A 25,131-nucleotide genomic window follows, 5' to 3' on the forward strand; every position below is an offset into this window, starting at 1 on the left:
GCTCTGGCCCCGCCCACCACTCTGGCCCTGCCAGCACTTGGCCCCGCCCCATCATTCTGGCCCCGCCCCACTCACAGCACCCCAGAGCTCCTGGCCCCGCCCCACTGCTCTGGCCCCACCCACCACTCTGGCCCTGCCCCACTCAGCACCCCAGAGCACTTGGCCCCGCCCCATCATTCTGGCCCCGCCCCACTCACAGCCCCCCAGAGCTTCTGGCCCCGCCCTGCACTCTGGCCCTGCCCCACTCAGCACCCCAGAGCACTTGGCCCCGCCCATCATTCTGCCCCGCCCCACTCACAGCACCCCAGAGCTCCTGGCCCCGCCCCACCGCTCTGGCCCCGCCCCACCGCTCTGGCCCCGCCCACTCACAGCCCCCCAGAGCTCCTGGCCCCGCCCCACTCACAGCCCCTCCCGCGCTCTGCCCCGCCCTGCCCCGCTCACAGCACCTCGGAGCAGCCGGTCCCGTCCCGCCCCGCCGTTCCGGCCCCGCCCCCGCCCCGCCCCGCTCACAGCGCCCCGGAGCAGCCGGTGCAGACGAGGCTGCCCACGGTGATGTCCACGTAGGTGACGCCGCGCTGGCCGCACTCGAAGCAGAGCCGGTTGGCGGGGGAAGCGCTCACCAACTCCCTCACCCCGCCGGCACCAAACCTCGGCTTCCGCGTCCCGGGACGCGCTCCCCTTCCTGACCCCGGGGCCTCCACCGGGTCCCGCTCCCGGCCCGGGACCCGCCGCCGCCGCCGCCGCGCCCGCCGCCATCCTCCCTCCCGCACCCGGCAGCGGCGGCGGCGCGCACTGCGCATGCGCAGACCACGCGTCCCACCCACCCCGCGCGACGCAGGCGCCTTGGCCGCTCAGCCGCCGCGCGCCGTCCCTGCGCATGCGCGCGCGCGGCGCCCGCCAAAGCGCCAGGCACGTGCCCGGCGCCCGCCGTCGCGCGCCCAACGGCTCTTCCCGCCCCTCAGCGGCCGCCGCGCGCCCAACGGCTCTTCCCGCCCCTCAGCGCCTCCTCCCGCCCCCGTAAGTGCTTTGAACCCCCCCGGGCGCGGGGAAATGGTTCATTTTGGGCGGTTTTCACACAAATTCGCGGTTATTCCGTCCCCCGTCTCACCGTGTCCGCCCCCCTCCATGTGTGAGGGGACGGGTGTGGGGGGTCTCCCCCCGCCCAGCGCCTCCTCCCGCCCCCCGAAGTGCTGAAACCCCCGGGTGGGGGGGAAGCTGTTCGTTTTGGGTGGTTTTCACACAAATTCGTTGCTATTTTTGCCCCCCCCCTCAGGCACACCGTGTTTGCCCCCCCCCCATGTGTGAGGGGATGGGGTGGGGCGGGTCTGGGTCCCCTCATTGGGGTCTGCCCCCCGCTCCCCCCCTCAGGCGAGCGCTTCCAGCTGCTTCTCTCTTTAATAGTGCACAGAACCACGTTACAAAGACACCCCCCCCCCGCCCCGCCCCCCCCCCCCAAATTCGGGGCCCCCCCCGGACCCCGCGGGGACAAAGGCAATTCTGGTAACGGGAGGGGGGGGACGAGGCACAGAGGGGTTGGGGGGGCCCCAGGGAGGGGTTTGGGGGCCCTTTGCCCCCCCCCAATGGTACCCCCACCAAATTCCCAGGGGAGACCCTCACCTCCCCTCGCACCCCCCCCACATGGGGGGGGCTCCCCCAACACCCCCCCCCCAGGCCGCACCGCGGACCCCCGGAGCCGAACCCCCTCCCCAGACCCTGCTCGACCGTGGATGCACCCCCATAAATACCCCCCCCCCCCACGCCCTCCCCCCATAAATACATTTGCAAAGCGGTTACAGCACCCCCCCCCCTTTCTGGGGGGGTGAACCCCCCTTTATTGGGGGGCTCTACCCCCATTTAATGGGGCCCCCCCCAGTTCATAGGGGGGCTTGGGGCTCAATCACCCCCTTATTGGGGGGGTTATCCCCTTGAATTAGGGGCTTCATCCCCCCTTATTGGGGGGCTCTACTCCCCCTTTATTGGGGGTCCCCCTTATTCGGGGGGGTGTTACCCTCTTATTGGGGGATCGACTCTCCCTTTATGGGGGGGTCCTCTCCCTCCCCCATTTATTGGGGGCCCCCTCCTCTTTACCCTGGGGGGGTTCTACCCCCCCCCATTTTAGGGGTGTCCCTCCATTTTATTTAAGGGGGGGCTGAACGTACCATAAATACACCCCCCCAATCCTCCCCCAACCCGGCCCAGCCGTGTCGTACCCCCCCTCGATTAGGAGCCCCCCCCCTTCCATTTTGAGGACGCCCCCCCATTTTTCAGATCTCTTCAATTTTGAGGACCCTCCTTCCATTTTGGGGACCCCCGTCGATCTTGGGGCCTCCCCCCGATTTTATGGCCCCCCTCCCTTTGATTTCACACCCCCCCCCATTTTGGGGGGGCTTTTTTTGGGGGGGGGCGGGTTACAGAGATGCTCCAGGCACCCCGGGGGGGTCAGATGGCGGTGTCCCAGAGCACGGCGTGGGGCCGTCGGGCGGGGGGGGTGCCGGGGGGGGGGCGGCGGGGGGTGTCGCCCCTCAGGGGCCCCCCCCCTCCAAGCGGGGGGGGGCGGGGAGGGGGGGCAGGCTGTCCTGCTTGCAGAGCCCCCCCCCTCGCCCCCCCCGGGCCTTGATCTCGGTGCAGACGCAGCGTTTGCGGTCGATCACCTCCTGCAGCTGCCCGTCCCGCGGGCGGGGGGGGGGGCGGCGGCCCCCCCCCATTCCGGGGACCCCCCCGAGAGGGGCCGGGGAGCGGGGGGGGCCGCGGGGCAAGGGGGGGGCCCCGGCCTGGCGCACCCCCGAGGTGGAGGCCGAGCGGCCCAGGCGGTGCCCCCCGGGCAGGTCTGGGGGGGGGGGGGTGTCAGGGGGAGGTGGCCCCCCCGCCCCACTGACACCCCCTCCCCGGCAATGGGGTCCCCCGTGTGTGTCCCCCCGGGTGCCCATGGCCCCGACGGTGTGTCCCCCCCAGGTCTTTGCCCCCCCCCAATATCGATAGTGCCTCCACCTCCCCCCCCATGTCCCTGTGCCCCCCCCGTGTCCCCACATCCCCCCCCCCCCCCCCGGTGTCACCCAGTGTCCCCCCCCAGGTCCCTGTGCCCCCCCCCGTGTCCCCACATCCCCCCCCCCCCCCGGTGTCACTCCATGTCCCCCCCCCGGTCCCTGTGCCCCCCCCCCAGCGTCCCCACGTCCCCCCCCCCCCACGGTGTCACCCAGTGTCCCCCCCCCCCCAGTGTCACTCCATGTCCCCCCCCCAGGTCCCTGTCCCCCCCCCCCCAGTGTCCCCACATCCCCCCCCCGGTGTTTCCCCATGTCCCCCCCCAGGTCTCTGTCGTGTCCCCCCCCAGTGTCCCCCCACGTCCCCCCCCGGTGTCCCCCCGTGTCCCCCCACGTCCCCCCCAGTGTCCCACGTCCCCCCCCGGTGTCACCCCGTGTCCCCCCCCCGTGCCCCCCCACCTGTGGGCCGGCCGCAGGCGGGGAAGGTCTGGCAGGGGAGGGGCAGCCCCGGCCGCCCCCGCGGCCCCTCCGCTCGCACCGGGATCCCGAGGGGGGGGGAGCCGCCCCCCCCCGCTCCTCCCGGGGGGGCTCCGACGCCTCTGTGGGGGGTGGGGCAACGGTCAGCTCCGCCCAGGGGGTGCGACCCCCCCCCCCGCCCAACCCCCCCCCCCAACTCACTCTCGGCCTCTTTCCCGCGGCGGGGGAGGGCTCCGCCCCTCCGGCAGGGTGGGGCCTCGTCCTCGCGGGAAGGGGCGGGGCCTCCCGTTGCCCCGCCCCCCCGCAGGCTGTCGTAGGCGGGGGGGCGCTTCCCCAGGGGCGGGGCCTCGGCGGCAGGAGGGAGGGGCAAAGGTCCGAGCCCCGCCCCTCCCCGCTCCCGCCCCGCCCCTCCCGCCGGCGCGTGGTGGTGGGGGAGGGGGGTGGAGTGGCTGCGCGCGCGGGCGGGGGGGGGGCGGCTCGCGGCGGGGAGGGGCAGGGGCAGGCGCGAGCCCTCGGGGGGGGCGGCCAGCAGGGGGGGGCGGGGGGCCAGCAGGTTGGGGAAGGGGGGGGGGGATGGGGGCGGGCCCGGCGAAGGGGCGTGGCCGGAGAGCGGGGCGTGGCCGGAGAGCGGGGCGTGGCTCGAGAGCGGGGCGTGGGCAGCGAAGGGGGCGTGGCCGGCGAAGGGGGTGTGCGCGGCGAAGGGGGCGTGGCCGGCGAAGGGGGCGTGGCCCCCGCCCTCCCCGGCGGGGAGGGGGCAGCTCATCTCCTCGTAGATGGCCTCGGGCTCCTCGGGGGAGGGGGGGGGGCGCCCCCCCCGCGCCGGGTGTCCCCCCCGCCCCCCCCCCCCGCCGACGTCCCCCACCATCTCAATGTAGACGGGCTCCTCCCCCTCCCCCCCCTCGGCGGGGGCGGGGGGAGGGGCGGGCCCGGCCGACAGGCGGGTCTGGGGCTGCGGGAGGGCTTCGGGGGGGGCGTCTGGCGCACGCAGCCCCCCGGGGGGTGCCTGGGGGGGGGTGTGTGTGTGTCAGGGTGGGGTGGCACCCCCTCCCTGCCCCACAGCACCCGACCCCCCCCCGGCACCCCATAACCTGACACCCCATAGCCCCCAGCACCCCACAATTGCGCCACACCCCATCTCTGCCCCACAGCCCCCCATAAACCCCATAACCCCCCAACACCCCACAGCACCCCATAAACCCCAACACCCCACAGCCCCCCATAAACCCCATAACCCCCAAACACCCCACAGCACCCCATAACCCCGCAACACCCCACAGCCCCCCATAAACCCCATAACCCCCAACACCCCACAGCCCCCCATAAACCCCATAACCCCCAAACACCCACAGCACCCCATAACCCCGCAACACCCCACAGCCCCCCATAAACCCCATAACCCCCCAACACCCCACAGCACCCCATAAACCCCATAACCCCCCAACACCCCACAGCCCCCCATAAACCCCCAACACCCCATAGCACCCCATAACCTCCCCGACACCCCACAGCCCGCCATAAACCCCATAACCCCCAAACACCCCATAGCCCCCCATAAACCCCCTACACCCCACAGCCCCCCATAAACCCCCAACACCCCACAGCACCCCATAAACCCCATAACCCCCCAACACCCCACAGCCCCCCATAAACCCCATAACCCCCAAACACCCCACAGCACCCCATAACCCCGCAACACCCCACAGCCCCCCATAAACCCCATACCCCCCAACACCCCACAGCACCCCATAAACCCCATAACCCCCCAACACCCCACAGCCCCCCATAAACCCCCAACACCCCATAGCACCCCATAACCTCCCCGACACCCCACAGCCTCCCATGACCCCAACAACCCCCCAGCCCCCCATCACCCCCAACACCCCACAGCACCCCATCACCCCCAACACCTCCCAGCCCCCCATGACCCCATAACACCTCGACACCCCACAGCCCATGGCACCCCACAACTCCCCAGCACCCTGTAACCCCCCCAGCAGCCCAAAATCCCCCCCCGCACCCCATAAGCCCCCATGACACCCATAACCCCCTACCCCCCCCACTCACCGCCCCGCTTGGCGGGTGGTGCCTCGAGCCCCCGCCCCTCGGGGGGCCCCGCGCGGGGGCCGGGGGGCCGGGGGGGGCCCCCGGTGTCGGGGAGCCCACGGCGTGGCAGGAGAGGGAGCGGGGGGCCATGCCGGGGGCGCAGGGCCGGGGACCCCGGTCCTGGGGGGCCGGCAGCGTCAGGAACCCCACCCGCAGGGGCCGCCGCAGGGACCCCCCCTCCCGCGCCTTGGAGGCCCTGGGGGGGACGGGGGGGGTCAGGGGGGACCCCAAATACCTGGGGACCCCCCCAACCCCCCCGGGAACTCCCATCCCCCACCTCGGCTGCCCTGGGGGGGGTCAGGGGGCACGGGGGACCCCAAACACCTGGTGACCCCCCGTCCCGCACCTCGGCTGCCCTGGGGGGGGTCAGGGGGGACCCCCACAACCCCCCCAGTGACCCCCTGTCCCTTATCATACCCACCCGGGGGGGTTATGGGGTGCGGGGGGGGGGGGGCACAACCCACCCGAGGACCCCCCCACCCCATGCCATGGCTGCCCTGGGGGGGGACACCCCAAAATATCTGGGGACACCCCAACCCACCCGTGTGCCCCAACACGCCCACCCGGGGGGGTTCCGGGGTGCAGGGGGGGGGTCCCCAACCCACCCAGGGGGGCTCTGAGATGGGGGGGGCAACCCACCCTCCCCCCCCCCGGGACCCCTCGGACACCCCCCCCGTCCCCCACCCCTGGAGGGGGTTCTGGGGTGCGGGGGGGGGGTGTCAGCGGGGCCCCCCCCACCCACCCCTTGCGCGACTCCTCCTCGCGGGGGGGGCGCCAGTCGGGGCGGCCCTTGCGCTGCAGCAGGTTCATGGCGGCGGCCGCGGGGGGGCGCTCTTCCCCCAGCCGCAGGAAGGCGGCGGCGGCGGCGGCCAGCTCCGACCGCGGGGGGGCGCTCATCCCTGGGGGGTGGAAAGGGCGGGGGGGGTGTCGCTCTGTCCGTGCCCCCCCCCCCCCCGCGGTGTCCCTCCGCCCCCCCCGCGATCCCCGGACGTTTGGTGTCCCCCCCCCCGCTCAAAACCGGCCTGGACCCCCCCCTCCCCCCCCCCCCCCGTTACCTGTCGCTCCGGTGCCTTTGGCGGGGGGGGGTGGGGGGGGGGATCCTCCACCGCGTCCCCCCCCCCACCGCCGCCGCCACCACCACCGGGGCTGGGCGGGGGCTCACGGGGGGCGGCGACTCATGGCGGGGCTCTAGCGGCCTGCGGGGGCGGGGAGGGGGGGGGCGGTTAACGGGGAGGGACCCCCCCCCCACCGCTCCCGGTGCTCCCCCCCCCCCCCTTCCACGTACCGGCCGCTCCCGCCTCCCGCCCGCGCCGCTCCATGGCGCTGACGCAGCGTCCGGGCTAGGCGGAGGGCTGTGGCGGGCGCCAGCGCCGCGTAGCGGCGCGGAGGACTTTGCGCCTCAGCTGCTGCGCGGGGGCGTGGCTTGAAGGCGGCGGGGGGGGGGCGTGGCCGCGCTGGGCGTCGCACCGCCTCGCGGCGGTGCGACGCCAGCGCGGCCACGCCCCCCCCGGCTGAGGGGCGGGACTTCCGTTCGCTGCCACTTCCGCGTCGCCGCCGCTGTCACCCGCTGCCGCCGATCGCGGCTCCGGGCCCGGCCCCGCCATGTTCCTCCCTCCGCCGCCGCCGCCATGAGCCGGAAGAAAAGCGGTTTCGCCATCACCAGCGTCCGCGGCGGTAACGGCGGCGGCGGCGGCGGGGGGGGCGCGGAGAATGGGTCCGGTTCCTCCTCCTCCTCCTCCAGCCCCGGTGGGTCCCGGTTCCGCTTGGTCCCGGTTGCCCGGTGCCGGCGAGGCGTTGCGACGGGGCCGGTGGATCTGCCGGGATTTCTACGAGAGGGAAGCGGTTCCCAGGGGCAGCGGGAGGGTCCCGCTCTCCACTCGACTCCCCCCGCACCCCCCCCGCGCCGCCGTTCCCCCCCACCGCCGCCGCCGCCGCCGCCGCCCCCCCCCACCAGCCCCGTTCCCTCGGGGCCTTCGCCCAACTGGTGCAGCAGGTGAGGGGCAGGGCTACAGCGGGGGAGGCGCTTCAGCTGGCCACGCCCCCTCTTCTGACACCCCCCCCCCCCCCCCTCCCCTTCCCTTTACAGGCGCTGCCCCCGAGACCCCCCTCGCCCCGCCCCGGGGGCGGCACCGCCGGGCTGAGCGCTCGCTGGGATTGGCTGGAGAGGAGAGCGAGGAGGAGGGGGAGGCGGGGCTTCCGGGTTGGGGAGGGGGAGGGAGGGGTGGGACTTCCGCCTTTGGGCTGATGGTGGGGTGGGACTTCCTGCAGGGGCAGGGATTGGGCTGCGGCTTCTGCTGTGGGCGGGACTTCCTGGTTCGGCCAGGTGGTGTGGGAGGGGCTTCCCGCTGGACCAGTGCAGGCAGCGGGTGGGGGCGGGGCTTCCTACTGGGGCAGGTACTGGGGGGTGGGACTTCCTGTTTAGGCAGGTGAGAGTGGGCAGGACTTCCTGCTTCGGCCAGGTGTGGGGGCGGGACTTCCTGGGCAGGGACTTCCCCTCCCCCCCAGGGCCCAAAGGGGAAGGAAATGGGGAGGAAGTTGCACACTCTCTGCCTCCCCATCCCCCCTCCCCTCCCCCCCCCCTGCCTGGGTCCTCTGGGGGGAGGGGTGTCTGTCTGTCTGTCTGTCCGTCTGTCCGCCTGAGCCCCTCCCCCGCCCCCGGCAGCGCCAGCAGTGGGGTGACGGCCATCGACAACAAGATCGAGCAGGCCATGGTGAGCCCCCGGGGGGAGGGTAACGGGGGGGCCCGGGGGGGGGAGGGTAACGGGGGGGCCCGGGGGGGGGGAGGGTAATGGGGGGCCCCGGGGGGGGGGAGGGTAACGGGGGGCTCCGGCCGCGGGGTCCCTGAGCGGTGGGGGAGGGGCAGGGCCCGAGTCCTCTGCAGCAAGGGGGGAGGGGGCCGGGGGGTGGGGTGGTGTCGGGGGGGGGTTGGGGCTCGGTGCCTTGTTGGGGTCCTGGATGGGGGGCAGAGGGGGGCTCAGGGTCCTGTTTGGGGGCACTGTGGGTCTGGGGTGGGGGCAGGGGGGAGCAGTGGGTCCCATTTTGGGGGCTGTGGGTCCTGGATGGGGGCAGTAGGGGGGCTGTGGGTCCCATTTGGGGGGGCTGTGGGTGCAGATGGGGACAGTGGGGCACTGTGGGTCCTGTCTGGGGGGGCTGTGGGTCCTATTGGGGGGCAGTGGGGCACTGTGGGTCCCGTTGGGGGCAGTGGGGCACTGTGGGTCCTGTTTGGGGACGTTGTGGGTCCCGTTGGGGGGCAGTGGGACACTGTGGGTCCCATCTGGGGGGCTGTGAGTCCTGTTTGGGAGCAGTGGGGCACTGTGGGTCCCATCTGGGGGGCTGTGGGTCCCGTTGGGGGCAGTGGGGCACTGTGGGTCCTGTTTGGGGGGGCTGTGGGTCCTGTTCGGGGGGGCTGTGGGGCACTGTGGGACCTGTTTGGGTGGGCTGTGGGTCCCGTTGGGGGGCAGTGGGGGGCTGTGGGTCCCGTTGGGGGGCGGTGGGGCGCTGTGGGTCCCATTTGGGAGCACTGTGGGTCCCATTTGGGGGCAGTGGGGCGCTGTGGGTCCCATCTGGGGTGCTGTGGGTCCTATTTGGGGGCACTGTGGGTCCCGTTTGGGGGAGGTGGGGCGCTGTGGGTCCCATTAGGGAGCACTGTGGGTCCCGTTGGGGGGCAGTGGGGCACTGTGGGTCCTGTTCAGGGGCAGTGGGGCACTGTGGGTCCCATTTGGGGGCAGTGGGGCGCTGTGGGTCCCATCTGGGGTGCTGTGGGTCCTATTTGGGGGCACTGTGGGTCCCGTTTGGGGGAGGTGGGGCGCTGTGGGTCCCATTAGGGAGCACTGTGGGTCCCGTTGGGGGGCAGTGGGGTGCTGTGGATCCTGTTTGGGTGGGCTGTGGGTCCCGTTTGGGGGAGGTGGGGCGCTGTGGGTCCTATTTGGGGGCACTGTGGGTCCCGTTGGGGGGCGGTGGGGCGCTGTGGGTCCCATTAGGGAGCACTGTGGGTCCCGTTGGGGGGCAGTGGGGCGCTGTGGGTCCCGTCTGGGGCGCTGCGGGTGCGGGTGGGCCCACGCCGTGCCCCGGCAGGACCTGGTGAAGAGCCACCTGCTGCTGGCGGTGCGGGAGGAGGTGGAGCTGCTGCGGGAGCAGATCAAGGAGCTGAGCGAGCGCCGGGCGGCGCTGGAGCGGGAGAACGGGCTCCTGCGGGCCTTGGCCACCCCCCAGCAGCTCTCCCGCCTGCGCCCCCCCCGCCCCCACGGCCCCCCCGCCTGACCCCGCCGGGGGGGGGCGGGACCCCCCCACCCCGCTACGGGACGCGGGGGGGGACGGACAGACGCACGGACACGCGGCGGCTTCTCAGGGGGCGAGCGGGGGCGCCGGGGCCCCCCCTCGCTGCAGCGCTGCTGCGTTATCGGGGGGACTCGGTGACCGCCCCCCCCCGTTTTGGGGCCTTTTTTAATAAAGCCGCGGGTTTTACAGCACGGGGAGGGGGCGTGGTTAATCGGGGCGGGGCTAATGAGAGAGGGCGGGGCTAATGAGGGAGGGCGGGGCGCCGCGGGCGGAGGCGGGACTCGAACCCGCGCCGCGGAGGGCTGAGCGCCGCCGCCATGTTGGGAAGGTCGGGGTGGGGCGTGGGAGCGCGGCCGCCATGTTGTGAGGGCTCAGCCGCCATCTTGGGGAGGGCCGGGGGCGGAGTGGGGGCGTGGTCGCGGGCGGAATGGGCGTGGCCGGGGGCGTGGCCACCGCCGCCATGAGGCCGCCTGAGGCTGCGCCGCCGCCGCCGCCCGGGGGGATCCTGCGGCGGGGGGGGCGCGGGGGGGGCACGCGCCAGGTCAGCGCGGGGGGGGACACCTTAACATCAAGGGGGGGGGGGGGCGCACACAGGACCCCCCCCTCATTCCTGTGGTTCCCCCCACTAAGGTTCGCTTCGAGCTGAGCCCCGCGGTGCATGCTGGGAAGGAGGAGGAGGAGGAGGAGGGGGGGGGCGCGGCCCCCCCCGCCACTGGGGACCCCCACCCCGCACAGCAGCCGGGGGGGGGCACCGGGGGGGGCGCAGCCCTTCGACGCCCCCCGGGCGGCCGCCGCCCTCCTCGGCTGCTCCTTCGCCGCCCGCTGCGCCGTGGGGGGGGCGGCGGCCGGAGGTGAGTTGGGGGGGGGGGGGGGGGGGGGAATTTTGAGGCGGGGGGGGGGTGTGGGTCCCCCCCCCCATTTTAACCCAAACCGCCCTTTCCCGCCCCATTTCGCAGCCATGAACGTGCCCCCGGCCCAGCGCCTCTACCGCGGCCTGGTCAGCCTGGCCGTGCCCCCCCCGCCGCCCCCCCGCAGGGGCGTCCTGCCCCCCCCCGCGCCCCCCCCCAAGGTGAGTGTGACCCCTCCCCCCCCCGGGCCCCCCCCGCACCTCGGGGTGCCGATGGGGCCCCCCCTCACCGCTCCCTGTCCCCTCCCCCCCCCCAGGTTCCCGGCCCCGAGGTGGGGGCGCTGGCGGGGGGGGCGGGGCGGGGCAGGGGGGGGGCCCTGGCTGCCCCCCCCCGCCCCCCCCGGAGCCCCCCCCGGCCCCTCCCCCGCCCCCCCGGCGCCGCCTTCGTCATGTACCGCAAGCTGCAGCAGTGGGGGAGGGGCTGAGGGGGGGACCCCCCCCCAAATTCCACCCCCACCCCTCAATAAATCCTCATTTCCAGCGTCTGTGGGGGGCTGTGTCTGGGGGAGGGGCGGCTGGGTCACGTGGGAGGAGCCCCCCCCAATCCCTCCTATAACCCGGGGCGGGGGGGGGGGGCGCTTTCCCATGAGCCTTTGCGGGAGGTTTCTCTGGCGTCTGCGTGTGGACTACAACTCCCGGCAGCCCCTCGCGCGCGGCCCTCACCGCCACCACCCCCCCACCGCGCATGCGCGGCGCCAACGGTTGGCGCCAACCGTCGCTGTGGAAACGGGAGGACCCAACGGGAGGACGCGGGGGGGGGGGGGGGGAACAACGAGACGAAGACGCCATGAAGTCACCCCCCCACCAGCACCATGGATGGGCGCGGGGGGGACGGGACGGACAGACCCCCCCCAGACCCCCCCGGATGTACCAATAGGGCGGGGGGGGGAACCACCAGACACCCCAAAACTGACCTGGGGGGGTAAAATGACAGGAGATGCCCACCCCCCCCCCGCAGGACATGGGATGACCCAAACAGCCCAAATAGGGTGACAGCCCCACAGCCCCCCCCCCAAAAAAACCCCCCGACCCCACTGACCAATCACGTCCTTTATTGCCGGGGGCCCCCCCGCCCCCCCCGGCCCAGATCAAACCACGGCAAACCCCCGGGGGGGGGGGGGGGGGTAACACCCTGAAATTGGGGCGGGGCCCACACGCAGCCCCTCCCCCCATTTGGCATCTGGTTGGGGGGGGGGGCAACACACCACACCACACCCCCCACGGCGGTGGGGTCCCCCCCACACTTGGGGGGCACAGGGGGGGCTCAGGGGGCGTCGCCTCGTCCCTTGTGGAAGAGATAGATGGGCCGCTGGAAGCCTGGGGGGGGGGGGGGGGCGGTGTTAGGGGGCGCCCCCCAAGTCCCCCCCGCCCCATATTGGGGGCTGGAGGCCCCACAGCGGACCCCGACATCCTGCCCCACACCCCCACAGTGGACCCAGGCGTCCGGGCCCCACACTTCACCCCACAGATCACCCTTCTCTCTCCACCCAGCTGTGTGTCCCCCCCCCCAAACCCCACAGATTTGGGGCACCCCCCACCTCCATGGGCCCCACAACCCTGTAGGGGACCCCACAACCCCGTAGGGGACCCCACCATCCGGGCCCCACATCCCCACAGTGAGCACAGGCATCCGGGCCCCACACTTCACCCTTCCCTCTCAACCCAGCTGCCCCCCAACCACTCCCCACGCACCCCAAAACCCCACTGATTCAGCCCCCCCCCACTCCCAGAGCACCCCAGCCCCTCACTTCACCCCACAACTCCCCTTCCCTCTCAACCCAGCTGCCCCATCTGACCCCTAAACCGCCCCCAAACCCGTCCCCACCCCACTTTTGGGGTCCCCCACTCCCCAGAGTGCCACCCCCCCTAAGGAACCCCCACGTCCGGGCGCGCCCCCCACCTTTGGCGGCGTGTTGGGGGGTACCCAACAACTCGTAGCTGTCGAACCCCACTTCGGGGGAGGTCAGGTAGGAGGGGAACTGCTCGGGCCGCAGCCGGATCCGCTGGTAGTTCCTGTAGGTCGTCTCCTATTTTTTGGGGGGGGGCACAAAGTCAGCCTGGGATCTGCTCCCCCCACCCCCCCCCAAAAACGCTACTCCAGCCCCACGGCGCTCACCGTCAGCCCCTTGCGCTTGCGGTAGGAGGCCCAGGGTTGGGGTTCGAGGAGCAGCAGCCCCCCGGGTCGGAGGTGCCGGTAGACGCGACGGAAGAGCCGCTTGAGACCCTCATCCCCCCAGTTGAGCTGCACCCACTTGGTGAGGGAGAGGCAGAGCACCACGTCGAACTCGGGGCGCTGCGCCGCCACCGCCTCCTCCCGCTCCGGCACGTAGTTCCCCTGGGAGGGGGGGAGAGGAAAAACGGGGGGGTTACGGGGTGGAATTGGGGAGGGGAGGAGGGTGGGGGGGAGAGGGAAGGGATGGGGGCACGGGGAGAGGCACCCAGAGGGGGTTTGGGGGGGACGCACCCATGCTGAGCCCCACTGAAAGGTGGGGGGGGGCATTGAGGGGTGTGGGGGGGGCAAAAGCCACATTGAGCCCCACTGAGGGACGTGGGGCGCCCGGGCTGAGCCCCACTGAGGGGTACTGGGGGGATGGGGGTCCCCCACTGAGCAGTTTTAGGGGGGTGGGGTGCTCATGCTGGGCCCCCACTGAAGGGGGGGGGGCACTGGGGGGTGGGGGGGCCTCTGAGGGGTTGGGGGGCACAGAAGGATGTGGGGGGCCCAGGCTGAGCCCCACTGAAAGGTATTGAGGGGATGGGGGTCCCACACTGAGCAGTTTTAGGGGGGTGGGGGGGCATTGGGGTGTGTGGGGCACCCCACTGAGGGGTGTGGGGGGCATAGAGGGATGTGGGGGGCCCAGGCTGAGCCCCACTGAGGGGTATTGAGGGGATGGGGGTCCCACACTGAGCAGTTTTAGGGGGATGGGGGGGGCATTGGGGTGTGTGGGGCACCCCACAGAGGAGTTTGGGGGACACAGAGGGATGGGGGGGCCCAGGCTGAGCCCCACTGAGGGGTTTTGGGGGGCACACATCGAGCCCCACTGAGGGACTTGTGGGGCCCAGACTAAGGCATGGGGCTGCCCACAGATGGGTATGGGGGGCCCCCCAGCAAGACAGCCCCACACCCAGCCCCACATCAGCCCCCCCAAAGTCTCTGTGCACCCCAACATCCCCAAGTCCCCCCACTGCACCACTGAGGGGGTGTGTCTCCTCCCGAGCCCCACCCCTTCAAGCCACACCCTTCCATAAACCCCACCCCCTCCAGCTCCACCCCTGAGCAGAGGCACCCCCGACCCCCCCAAACCTCTTGGGACCCCCCAAAACCCCTCCACGACCCACAAAACACCCTCGAGGCCCCCCCAGACTCACTGAGCCCCCCCAAAACCCCTTGTCACCCTCTCAAACCCACCATCACCCCCCCAAAACCCACCGCGTTCCCCCAGAGTGGCCATGACCCCCCCAAAACCCCACCGTGACCCCCCTCAAAACCCCTTGTGATCCCCTCAACCCCTTCTGAGCCCTCGAAACCCCTCTGTGACCCCCCCAAAACACCGTCACGACCCCCCCAAAACACCGCCGCGACCCATTCCCCCAACTCACCGTGACGAAAACGACGTTGTGGGGGAAATCGGCGGCCCCGGGCCCGTCGGGGGGCAGGCGGGGGGCGGCGATGGGACCCCGACTGGCCAGGAGCGCGGCGGGAAAACCCTTCCGTCCCCCCCCTCCTCCTCCTCCGCCGCCGCCGTTCCCCCCTCCTGCTCCAGCCGCTTCCGCTTGGATCTCCTCCGACAGATAATGCCGGATATTCTGCCGCGCCGAACGGATCAACCCCCCGTCAATGTCCAACCCCACCACCCGGGCGGGTCCCCAACGTTTGGCGATGCTGAGGGTGAGGTGTCCCACGTTGCAGCCCACGTCCAACACCTCCTTCCCCGCGAACCACTCGGGGCGCATGGCTCGCAGCCGCCCGTCCTCGCAGTCGGGGTTCCGGTAACCATAATATTTGCAATAATTGCCGTACTGGAACTTCCGAACTTGGCGACGTTGGCGCTGTTGTTGCTGCTGCGGGATTTTTCCGGGGGGTTTGGGTTTTTCCGGAGGGGGGCGGGTTCCTTCTGATTTACTGCAAGTCCGTCGACGTTTCCGATGGCGGCCGGAGGCGGGGCAGGCGGCGGCGCATGGCGGCGGGGTGGCGGCAGCGGCGGCGGCGGGGAGGGCGTGAGGGCAGGCGGCCTCGTCGGCGGCAGCGGTGACGGCGGCGGCGGCGGCGGCTCGCTGCTGGCCGCGGTGACGGTGGCGGCGGCGAGCGGTTTTGGCGGGGGAAGCCAAGCGCAGCCCCTCGCCGGGGGCGTTGAGGCTGAGGGGGTCGGTGATGTCGCGAGGGACCAGGATCTCGACGGGGTCGCGGCCGCGGGCGGGGAGGGGGGAGGACTGCGGGGTGCGGGCGTTGAGGGCCCGGCTCACCTCCTCGTCCAGGAGACTGTTGAGGTTTAAGGGGTCGAAGATGTTCCCCCCCAGCAGGAACTCGGAGGGAAGCACCGGGCCGCACTCCGAGGCCGCCCGGCGACGCCGCTTCCAGGCCGGTTGCTTGGCCCCGCAGCTGCTGCGACGCTTCCCTCCTCCCGCCGACCGAAAGCCGTTGCGCGGCCGCGGGGCCTCGGCGGCGGGAGAAGCTTCTTCCTCCTCCCGGGCTGCGGCAGCGGAGGAAGATGAAGAAGGAGGCGGCGGCGGCGGCGGCACCAGGAAGGCCTCTGGCTCGGCCGCCATGGCGGACCGCCCCGCGCCTGCGCGCTGCGCCGCGCCGCCGCCGCGCATGCGCCGCCGCTAGGGGGTGCTGTGAAGGGGGGGAGCGGAGCGGGGCCCCTCCGCGCCCGCCACCTCCCGCCCGCGATGGCAGGAGCGCGGCGGCCCGCCGGGGTTTATATAGAGGGTGGGCGTGGCGAGGCTTGGCCACGCCTCCCGCAGGGGGGCGGGCGAGAGCGGGGAGCCAATGGGAGAAGCGGCGCCGGGGAAGGCGGCCAATCGGGGGAGGCGGCGCGCGGGGAAGGGGGGGGCCTGAAGGATGGGGGTGGCCGCCGCGAGTGCCTGCGCGGAGGGCGCGACGGGAGGGGCGCGGGGGGGGCGCGGGGGGGGCGGCGGGAGCGGGGGGTGGGCGCCGTTGAGGGTTGCGGGGGGTGCGCGGAGCGCGATGGGGACTTGGGGGGGAGGAGGGAGGGCGGCGGAGCGGCGGGCGGGACAGGCGCGTCGAGGGCGCCTCAGGGGCCTCGTTCCGCGCGGGGGTCGCCGGGAAATGGAGTCCGCGGGGTGGCGGCGCGCGCGCGGCGACGGGAGAGCGCCTCCCTCCCCCCGTGGCACCCATCTCCCCCATCCCCCCCCTCCCTCCGCCGCTCCAACACGTCGTCTCTCAGCTCATGACGTCACTCAGCCCGCCGATCCACCACCACCCCCCCCAGCCGCCACACCGGTCCCCGCCCCCCCCCCCCCCCCCCCCGCGCCGTTAACGGAGCGGACAGCAGCACGTGCGCAGCCGCATGGCTGCCCCGAGCCAGCGCGCATGCGCGGACCCCTCCCACCGGGGCGGTGGGGGCGCACATGCGCAGGGAGTCACTCTCGGACGCGCGTCTCCCGCCCGCCCCCGCGTCTACGCATGCGCAGTCGCCCCCTCTTTCACCGGGGGAGGCGCGCACGCGCAGTGACTCACGCCGCGCTCACCTCCCCTTTCCGCGCGCATTCCCCTCCGCCCGCGCATGCGCAGTGGGCGGTTCGCCAGGCGGGAAGGCGTCGAGGCGGGGCGCGCGCCGCAACGCTCGCAGTTTTGAGGGAAAAAACCGCTAAATCGGTAAAAACTTCCCTCCCCCACCCCACTTTACCTCATGAAAACGCGTCCCCTGGCTCCCCCACCGCCTCATCCCCTGCCCGAGCCACCCGGCAGCGCAGCGCCGCCTCAGCTGGGCCCCACCAGGTGGGTTCTGCACCTTTCCGGGTGTTTATTGTTGCGGTTTTTAATGTTTTTTCTTGGGTTTTTTTGTTTTTTTCTCACAGGCTCCGAAGCGCCAACGCTGAGAGCAAGGCCGCGTGTGAGGCGGGGGCCGGGGGCCCGCCCGGACGCCTGGATCCCCCCCTCAGGGGCACTTGCGCTCCACGCACTGCTTCCCCCCCCTCCTCGTACTCCTGCTTGGAGATCCACATCTGCTGGAAGGTGCCCTAAGGAGGGGGGACACACATGGGGGGTGTGGGGTGAGGCACCCAGGCACCCAGGCCCCCCCTTCTGCCCCCCCCTACTCACAAGGGAGGCGAGGATGGAGCCCCCGATCCAGGGGCTGAAGCGCCGCTCCATGGTGCTGTTGCTGGCGATCAGCTTCAGGCGCATGCTCTGGGGGGGGGGTGGGGAGGGCAAAGGGGGCAACTGGGAGCCACTGGGGGCAACTGGGAGAAACTGAGAGCCCGGTCTGCGTCCCCCCCACTCGGCCCCCTGATGTCCCATGGTGGGATGGGGTCCCTTCCAGCCCCCCTATACCCACAGAGGGGTCGGGGGTCCCCGTACCGGATGCCTGGGTCCCTCCAAGCCCCCCCACATCCCATGGAGGCGGGGGTTCCCTGTTCCGGATGGCTGGGTCCCTCCCAGCACCCCAGTATCGCATGGTGGGCTTGGGGGTCTCCTTCCCGGATGCCTGGGTCCCCCCCCAGGTCCCCTAAACCCCACAGGGCGGGTTGGGGGTCTCCTTCCCGGATGCCTGGGTCCCCCCCCAGGTCCCCTAAACCCCACAGGGTGGGTTGGGGGTCTCCTTCCCGGATGCCTGGGTCCCCTCTAGGCCCCCCAACATCCCACAAGGGGGGTGGGGAGTCCCCTCCCCGGACGCCTGGGTCCCTCCCAGCCCCCTGACATCCCACGGGGGGGGGTTCCCTGCCCCGAACGCCCAAATCCCCCCATCCCTCACGGGCGGCGTCTTCTGCGAGAGCTCCCGGTTGAGGCGGTCGGTGAAGCCCTGCAGCAGGGTGTTCCCCCCGGTGACGATGACGCTGCCGTAGAGACCCTGGGAGGGTGGGGGGGACGACACACACAGGGGGGTTAGGGCGTCACCGCCGACCCCTCCCCTCCCAAACTGCCCCCCAAATCCCTGGGGACTCACCGGTCGGATGTCGATGTCGCACATCCCGATGCTGGTGGTGACCACGTGCCCCACGCCCAGCATCGTGTTCCCCGAGAGACCCTGCGGGGTGACGGGGGGGGGTTGTGTGTGTCAGAGGGGTCCCCCAAAACCCCCTGGGACCCCCCAACCCCCCCCACCAGGACCCCCAACCTTCACGTTGGAGGGATCAAAGAGCCCCTCGGGGATGCGGAGCCGCTCGGCCCCGTAGTCGGTGTTGTAGCCGTTGGGCATCTCGTAGTGAACCGTGGGCATCTGGGCGGCCACCCTGGAGTAGGGGGGGTGAGGGGGGGGTTATGGGGTGGGGGGAACCCCAAAACCCGCCTTGAGCCCCCCCCCTAAAACCCCCCTGACCCCCACCCGTCACTCACTGCTCATCGTAGGGGGAGTCGGAGACCTGCAGCACCGAGGCCTGGAAGTCCTGGATCACCTCCTGGGGAGGGGGGGGACACACACAAAGTGGGGGGGTGAACCCAGGCGTTCGGGCCCCCCAAAAAAGGACCCAGGCATCCGGGATCCCCAAAAAGGACCCAGGCATCCCCCCTCCCCTCACAAAGCCCCCCCCCACGGTGAACCTAGGCACCTGGGACCCCCCCACAATGGGGGACCCCAGCATCCAGGACCCCCCCATCCCCACCAAGCCCCCCGTGCCCCAGTATCCAGGAGCCCCCCCACATCCAGCCCCCCCCAGTGTGAACCCAGGGACCCCGACCCCCCCCCCAAGGGGGGACGCAGGCGTGTGGACCCCCCGTACCCCCCCAGAGGACCCAGACGTCCGGGTGCCCCCCCTCGCTCACGTTGCAGGTGTAGTTGTGCCAGGACTTGGAGACCTGGGGCAGCTTCTCCTTCTTCTTCCAGTTGGGGGGGGCCCCCTCCCGCACCGGCTCCTGGGGGCGGGGCGTCAGGGAGGAGGCGGGGCTTATAGGGGCGGGGCCTGCCTCCGTAGTGGGTGGGGTGAGGTGTAAGGGGAGGGGGGAGACGGGTGGGGATGGGGGAATGTCCTGAAGGGGGTGGAGCCTGAGGGTGGGCTGTCCCTAAGGGGGTGGAGCTAAGGGGAAGGGGTGGAGCCTATGGGCAGACTGCCCCAAGGGGGTGGAGCTAAGGGGAAGGGTTGTTCCTAAGGGGGTGGAGCTAAGGGGAAGGGGTGGAGCCTATGGGCAGACTGCCCCAAGGGGGTGGAGCTAAGGAGAAAGGTTGTTCTAAGGGGGTGGAGCTAAGGGGAAGGGGTGGAGCCTATTAGGCTGCCTCTAAGGGGGTGGAGCTAAGGAGAAGGGTTGTTCCTAAGGGCGTGGAGCTAAGGGGAAGGGGTGGAGCCTATGGGCAGTCTGCCCCTAAGGGGGTGGAGCTAAGGAGAAGGGTTGTTCCTAAGGGGGTGGAGCTAAGGGGAAGGGGTGGAGCCTATGGGCAGTCTGCCCCTAAGGGGGTGGAGCTAAGGGGAAGGGTTGTTCCTAAGGGGGTGGAGCTAAGGGGAAGGGGTGGAGCCTATGGGCAGTCTGCCCCTAAGGGGGTGGAGCTAAGGGGAAGGGTTGTTCCTAAGGGGGTGGAGCTAAGGGGAAGGGGTGGAGCCTATGGGCAGTCTGCCCCTAAGGGGGTGGAGCTAAGGGGAAGGGTTGTTCCTAAGGGGGTGGAGCTAAGGGGAAGGGCTGGCCCTGAGGGGGTGGAGCCAAGAGGGAGTTGCCCCCTAAGGGGTGGAGCTCAGTAGAAGGACTGCCCCTAAAGGGGTGGAGCCTATGGGCAGGCTACTCCTAAAGAGGCGGAGCTAAATGGGGTGGTCCCTAGGGGGTGGAGCTAAGGGGAAGGGCTTCCCCTGTAGGGATGGTGGCTATAGGCTGGCTGCCCTTAAAGGGGTGGAGCTAAGGGGAAGGACTGCCCCTAAAAGGGTGGAGCTAAGGGAAAGGCTGGCCCTTAGGGGGTGGAGCCTATGGCAGAGTGCTCCTGAAGGGGTGGAGCTAAAGAGAGGGGCTGCCCCTAATGGGGTGGAGCTAAGGGATTGGACCAACCCAAGGGGGCGGAGCCTGGGGGGTGGGCTGCCCCTAAGGGGGCGTGGCCTTTGTCTTGGGCCACCCCTCGGGGGACAAAGCCCAGAGGTTTTTGGGGAACTGCTGGGGCTGAGCTACCCCCAAGGGGCGGAGCCTAACAACAGCCCTATTTTCCTCTGATAGGCTGTTCCGGGGGGGGCGTGTCCTTCACCGGCCCCGCCCCTACCTTGGCGGCGATCATATAGGGCGGCACAATGTCGATGTTCATCTCCTGGAAGAGCTCCCGGCACTGCATGGAGATGAAGTCCCCGGCCAGCGGCGACTTGACGATGCCTACGGGGGCCACCGGTGAGTCACCGCGAGGACCCCGGCCTCCGGGCCACGCCCCTGCCCCGCCTGGCCTTGCCCCCACCCCAGTGAGCCCGCCCCCTTACCTTGCTGGAGGATGTAGCCGTCGTGGACGGGGATGGCGGTGGTGTGGGTGGCCCCGCTGTCCAGGACCAGCCCCGTGCTGCGCCCGTTGGCGAAGCTGGGCCGCCGTGGTCAAGGGCAACGCTAACGAGGGGCCTTGCTAACGAGGCGGGGGGGAGCCCCACTAACGAGGGGTGGCCCGCTAATGAAGAGTCAGTGCCAGTTGTCCCCCTGGGCACCCACCCAGTCCTCTGGGGAGGCATGAGCCCCCGCCCCCAAGCAGGTAATCAGCCAATCAATGGGCTAACGAAGGCCTAATGACCTGTCCAGCCCAACAAAGGCCCCAGCTGCTTGCTAACGAGCCAGCCCAGCACTGGCACACACACCGAAACCCACCCACCCACCCATCTCTAGACCCACCCACCATCTTTAGACTCAACCAACCATCTCTAGACCCACCCAACTATCCAACCACCCAACGAACTACCCCTAGACCCACCCAACCACCCACCCAACCACCTCTAGGCCCACCCAACCACCCACCCAACCACCTCTAGGCCCACCCAACCACCCACCCAACCACCTCTAGGCCCACCCAACCACCCACCCAACCACCTCTAGGCCCACCCAACCACCCCTAGACCCACCCAACCACCCACCCAACCACCTCTAGGCCTACTCAACCAACCACCCAACCACCCAACCACCTCTAGACCCACCCAACCACCCACCCAACCACCTCTAGGCCCACCCAACCACCTCTAGGCCCACCCAACCACCCACCCAACCACCTCTAGACCCACCCAACCACCCACCCAACCACCTCTAGGCCTACTCAACCACCCACCCAACCACCCAACCACCTCTAGACCCACCCAACCACCCACCCAACCACCCCTAGACCCACCCAACCACCCAACGTCCCCCCCAGCCACCCGGGGAGGTTGTGTGGACACCCAGGGAGGGGGTTGGCTCCCTGGGGGGGGTGACAGCGGTGGGGACACCGGGGATACGCAGTGAGCACGGCCGTCTTGCAGAGGAAGAAGGCCGGGATGTTGTAGTGCTCGAACATCAGCTCCGTCAGCTTCTCCCGCTTGGCACGCGTGTTCCACTGAGGGGACACCGTGGGGACACCATGGGGACACCGCGGGGACGTCAGGGGACCCTGCCACCGCGGTGGGGGGGTGACGCACGGGTAGGGGGGGCCACCTACCGGGGCCTCGGACATGAGGACGGGGTGCAGGCCCGGCTCCGACTTGACATGCTTCCCGTAGGTGTGGTCCAGGATGGCCTGGAAGCATTCCCAGTCCTCGACTGGGGACACGGGGATGGTGAGTGGGGACATGGGCATGGGGGGGGGCACGGGGGCTGGTCCGGAGAGGTGCTGCTCTATGGGGTGACCCCCAACCCCGTGGTGGCCTCCATTGGGTGACCCCCAACCCCATGGTGGCCCTGCAAGGTGACCCCCAACCCCGTGGTGGCCTCCATTGGGTGACCCCAACCCCGTGGTGGCCCCATTGTGTGACCCCCAACCCCGTGGTGGCCCCCCAAAGTGTCCCCCAACCCCACGGTGGCCCCATTGGGTGACCCCCAACCCCATGGTGTCCCCAGGAGGTGACCCCAACCCCGTGGTGGTCTCCATTGGGTGACCCCCAACCCCGTGGTGGCCTCCATTGGGTGACCCCAACCCCGTGGTGTCCCCACAAGGTGTCCCCCAACCCCACGGTGGCCCCATTGGGTGACCCCAACCCCCTGAGATGCCCTCTGCGGGTTCCCCATGCCCCTGCAGGGTGTCCCCATCCCCGTGTCCCACCCCGGAGGTGTCCCCACGCTGTCCCCGCTCACTCATGCCGTTCTTGAGGGGCGAGAGGACCTCCATGCCCTCGCGGGCCACGTGCAGCGCGTTGGTGTCGATGTAGTAGACCTTCCCCCCCTTCTTGTCCTTGTCACCGTCCAGCTCCAGGGCCACCTCCTCGGGGGGACAGCAGCCCCACCGTGGTGGGGAAGTCCGCCTGCCACCGCCCCGTCACCACCGCCACGGGGACATGGGGGGGGGGACACGTTGGCTTGTGGGTGGTGGCCGTGGTGGGGACAGCGTGGCCACGGGGATGTCATTGTGGTGGGGACGTTGGCCTACAGGTGGTGGCCTTGGGGACACCGTGGCCATGGGGATGTCACCACGATGGGGATGTTGGCCTGAGGGTTGTGGCCTTGGGGACAGTGTGGCCATGGGGACGTCACCACAATGGGGACGTTGGCCTGAGGGTGGTGGCCTTGGGGACACCGTGGCCATGGGGACGTCACCACGATGGGGACGTTAGCCTGAGGGTTGTGGCCTTGGGGACAGTGTGGCCATGGGGACGTCACCACGATGGGGACGTTGGCCTGAGGGTTGTGGCCTTGGGGACACCGTGGCCATGGGGACGTCACCACGATGGGGACGTTGGCCTGAGGGTTGTGGCCTTGGGGACAGTGTGGCCATGGGGACGTCACCACGATGGGGACGTTGGCCTGAGGGTTGTGGCCTTGGGGACACCGTGGCCATGGGGATGTCACCACGATGGGGACGTTGGCCTGAGGGTTGTGGCCTTGGGGACAGTGTGGCCATGGGGACGTCACCACGATGGGGACGTTGGCCTGAGGGTTGTGGCCTTGGGGACAGTGTGGCCATGGGGATGTCACCACGATGGGGACGTTGGCCTGAGGGTGGTGGCCTTGGGGACACCGTGGCCATGGGGATGTCACCACGATGGGGACGTTGGCCTGAGGGTTGTGGCCTTGGGGACAGTGTGGCCATGGGGACGTCACCACGATGGGGACGTTGGCCTGAGGGTTGTGGCCTTGGGGACAGTGTGGCCATGGGGACGTCACCACGATGGGGACGTTGGCCTGAGGGTTGTGGCCTTGGGGACAGTGTGGCCATGGGGACGTCACCACGATGGGGACGTTGGCCTGAGGGTTGTGGCCTTGGGGACACCGTGGCCATGGGGACGTCACCACGATGGGGACGTTGGCCTGAGGGTTGTGGCCTTGGGGACAGTGTGGCCATGGGGACGTCACCACGATGGGGACGTTGACCTGAGGGTTGTGGCCTTGGGGACAGTGTGGCCATGGGGACGTCACCACGATGGGGACGTTGGCCTGAGGGTGGTGGCCTTGGGGACACCGTGGCTGTGGGGAGGTCACCACAATAGGGATGTTGACCTGAGGGTGGTGGCCTTGGGGACACCGTGGCCATGGGGATGTCACCACGATGGGGATGTTGACCTGAGGGTTGTGGCCTTGGGGACAGTGTGGCCATGGGGACATCACCACGATGGGGACGTTGGGTTATGGGTGGTGGCCTTGGGGACAGTGTGGCCATGGGGATGTCACCACGATGGGGACGTTGGGTTATGGGTGGTGGCCTTGGGGACAGTGTGGCCATGGGGACGTCACCACGATGGGGACGTTGGGTTATGGGTGGTGGCCTTGGGGACAGCGTGGCCATGGGGATGTCACCACGATGGTGACATTGGGTTATGGGTGGTGGCCTTGGGGACACCGTGGCCATGGGGATGGCATGCAATGGGGACGGTGGCCTTGTCCCTCCAGAAGGGACAAGGGCGGGGGGGGAATGATGATGATATGAGGGGACACGGTGACACATGGGGGGGATGACACACACGGTGACACGGGGGGGGGGACATGGTGACACGGGGGGGGACACGGTGACACCCACCTTGGGACAGTCCTCCCCGGCGTAGCCGGCCCGCACCGAGAAGGAGCCGATGTCGAACACCAGTGCCCCCACCTCATCTGGGGGGGGGACTCGGTGACACGGGGGGGGACACGGTGACACGGGGGGGGACTCGGTGACACGGGGGGGGCCACACACGGTGACAGTGGCACCGGGACCCCCCCCCGTGACACCAAGACCCCCCCCCCGCGCCGCCCCCCCCCCGCCGTGTCCCCACTATTCCGCCCCGCCCGCCCCTCCCCGCTATCCCCGCCCCCCTCCCGGTGTGGCCCCGCCCCCTCCCGCTGGCCCCGCCCCTCCCCGGTGCCGTCGTCCCGCCCTACCGCCGCCGTAGACCCCCCCGCTCATGGCGGCGGCCGCGGGTTCAGCACTGGACAGCGCCCGGCGGCGGGATGGGCGGGGCCGGCGGGGGGGCGGGGATACGGGACGCGCAGCCAATCGGCGCCCGCCGTCCTGCGCGCACGCTGATTGGACGGCGCCGCAGACAATGAGGGCGCCTTAAAGGGGCAGGCGCCCGGTTTGTTAAAGGGGGGGTACCCCCCCGGGACACGCCCCCTCGGGGGGACACAGGCGTCCGGGACACGCCCCCTGGGGGGGGGGAGGGTGTCCGGGAGGGGGCGTTTTGTTGTGATGCAGCGGGGGGCGTGGCTTAGAGAGGGGGTGTTTTGTTGTGATGCAGCGGGGGCGTGGCTTAGAGAGGGGGCGTTTTGTTGTGATGCAGCGGGGGGGGCGTGGCGTAGAGAGGGGGCGTGTCGTTCCACCAGCGGAGCGCGGGTGGTGGCTCCTCCCCGCTGTGGGCGTGGCCTCCGGCGGCTGCATTGTCGGGAGGGGCGGGTCCCTCCGCATTGAGCCCCGCCCATTGTGCCCAAGGGTGTGGCTTCCGTTGGCACCGCCCACTGCATACAGAGGGGCGGGGCTTCCCTCACCCTCCCGTTGTGCCGGGGGGGGGGATGGGATGAGCTTTTCCTTTAGCCCCACCCACCGCCGCCAGACCGCACTTCCCTAAGCCCCGCCCACGACATCGTAAGGGGTGGGGCTTACTGAGGCCCACACCCACGGGGGGGCCACGCACGGAGCCCACGCGGCTGCACCGAGGACTTTATTGGGGGGGGGA

General features: G+C 71.0%; 3 protein-coding genes across 3 annotated transcripts; all 3 read right to left on the minus strand.

Moving 5' to 3' along the window:
- Positions 1-2,522: 2,522 nt before the first annotated feature.
- On the minus strand, positions 2,523-6,368 carry LOC132321623 (neuronal tyrosine-phosphorylated phosphoinositide-3-kinase adapter 1-like). The gene is made up of 4 exons (XM_059835091.1): positions 6,301-6,368; positions 5,520-5,754; positions 4,054-4,239; positions 2,523-2,672 (listed from the first exon to the last, which is right to left on the minus strand). Exons 1-4 carry the CDS (start codon positions 6,366-6,368, stop codon positions 2,523-2,525), a joined length of 639 nt encoding a protein of 212 aa, XP_059691074.1.
- A 5,598-nt stretch (positions 6,369-11,966) lies between these two features.
- Positions 11,967-15,555, minus strand: MEPCE (methylphosphate capping enzyme). The gene is made up of 4 exons (XM_059835097.1): positions 14,341-15,555; positions 12,860-13,078; positions 12,644-12,770; positions 11,967-12,060 (listed from the first exon to the last, which is right to left on the minus strand). Exons 1-4 carry the CDS (start codon positions 15,553-15,555, stop codon positions 12,008-12,010), a joined length of 1,614 nt encoding a protein of 537 aa, XP_059691080.1. The 3' UTR covers positions 11,967-12,007.
- Positions 15,556-16,862: 1,307 nt separating this feature from the next.
- On the minus strand, positions 16,863-24,365 carry LOC132321627 (actin-like protein 6B). The gene is given in 16 exon segments (XM_059835096.1): positions 16,863-16,898; positions 16,900-16,944; positions 17,027-17,113; positions 17,679-17,774; positions 17,871-17,951; positions 18,042-18,156; positions 18,260-18,321; positions 18,686-18,775; positions 20,094-20,200; positions 20,302-20,396; positions 21,292-21,389; positions 21,492-21,592; positions 22,124-22,256; positions 22,258-22,290; positions 24,000-24,076; positions 24,341-24,365. Coding segments are annotated over 16 exon segments (1,281 nt in total).
- Between the last annotated feature and the right edge of the window lie 766 nt (positions 24,366-25,131).

The sequence above is a fragment of the Gavia stellata genome, unplaced genomic scaffold, assembly GCF_030936135.1.
Source record: "Gavia stellata isolate bGavSte3 unplaced genomic scaffold, bGavSte3.hap2 HAP2_SCAFFOLD_300, whole genome shotgun sequence".
NCBI classification, from domain to species: domain Eukaryota; kingdom Metazoa; phylum Chordata; class Aves; order Gaviiformes; family Gaviidae; genus Gavia; species Gavia stellata.

What these genes read in the sequence shown, in the direction of transcription:
- LOC132321623 (XM_059835091.1), bottom strand. Translation starts at nt 6,368, where the DNA reads ATGAACCTGCTGCAGCGCAAGGGCCGCCCCGACTGGCGCCCCCCCCGC. An exon ending in GAGGAGGAGTCGCGCAAGGG is followed by an intron (nt 5,755 to 6,300) that starts GTGGGTGGGGGG and finishes CGTCCCCCCCAG; the next exon opens with GGCCTCCAAGGCGCGGGAGG. An exon ending in ACGCCCCGCTCTCCGGCCAC is followed by an intron (nt 2,673 to 4,053) that starts GCCCCTTCGCCG and finishes CCCCCCCGCCCG; the next exon opens with CGGGACGGGCAGCTGCAGGA.
- MEPCE (XM_059835097.1), bottom strand. Translation starts at nt 15,555, where the DNA reads ATGCGCGGCGGCGGCGCGGCGCAGCGCGCAGGCGCGGGGCGGTCCGCC. An exon ending in GCAAGCGCAAGGGGCTGACG is followed by an intron (nt 12,771 to 12,859) that starts GTGAGCGCCGTG and finishes CCCAAAAAATAG; the next exon opens with GAGACGACCTACAGGAACTA. An exon ending in CCCCCAACACGCCGCCAAAG is followed by an intron (nt 12,061 to 12,643) that starts GTGGGGGGCGCG and finishes CCCCCCCCCCAG; the next exon opens with GCTTCCAGCGGCCCATCTAT.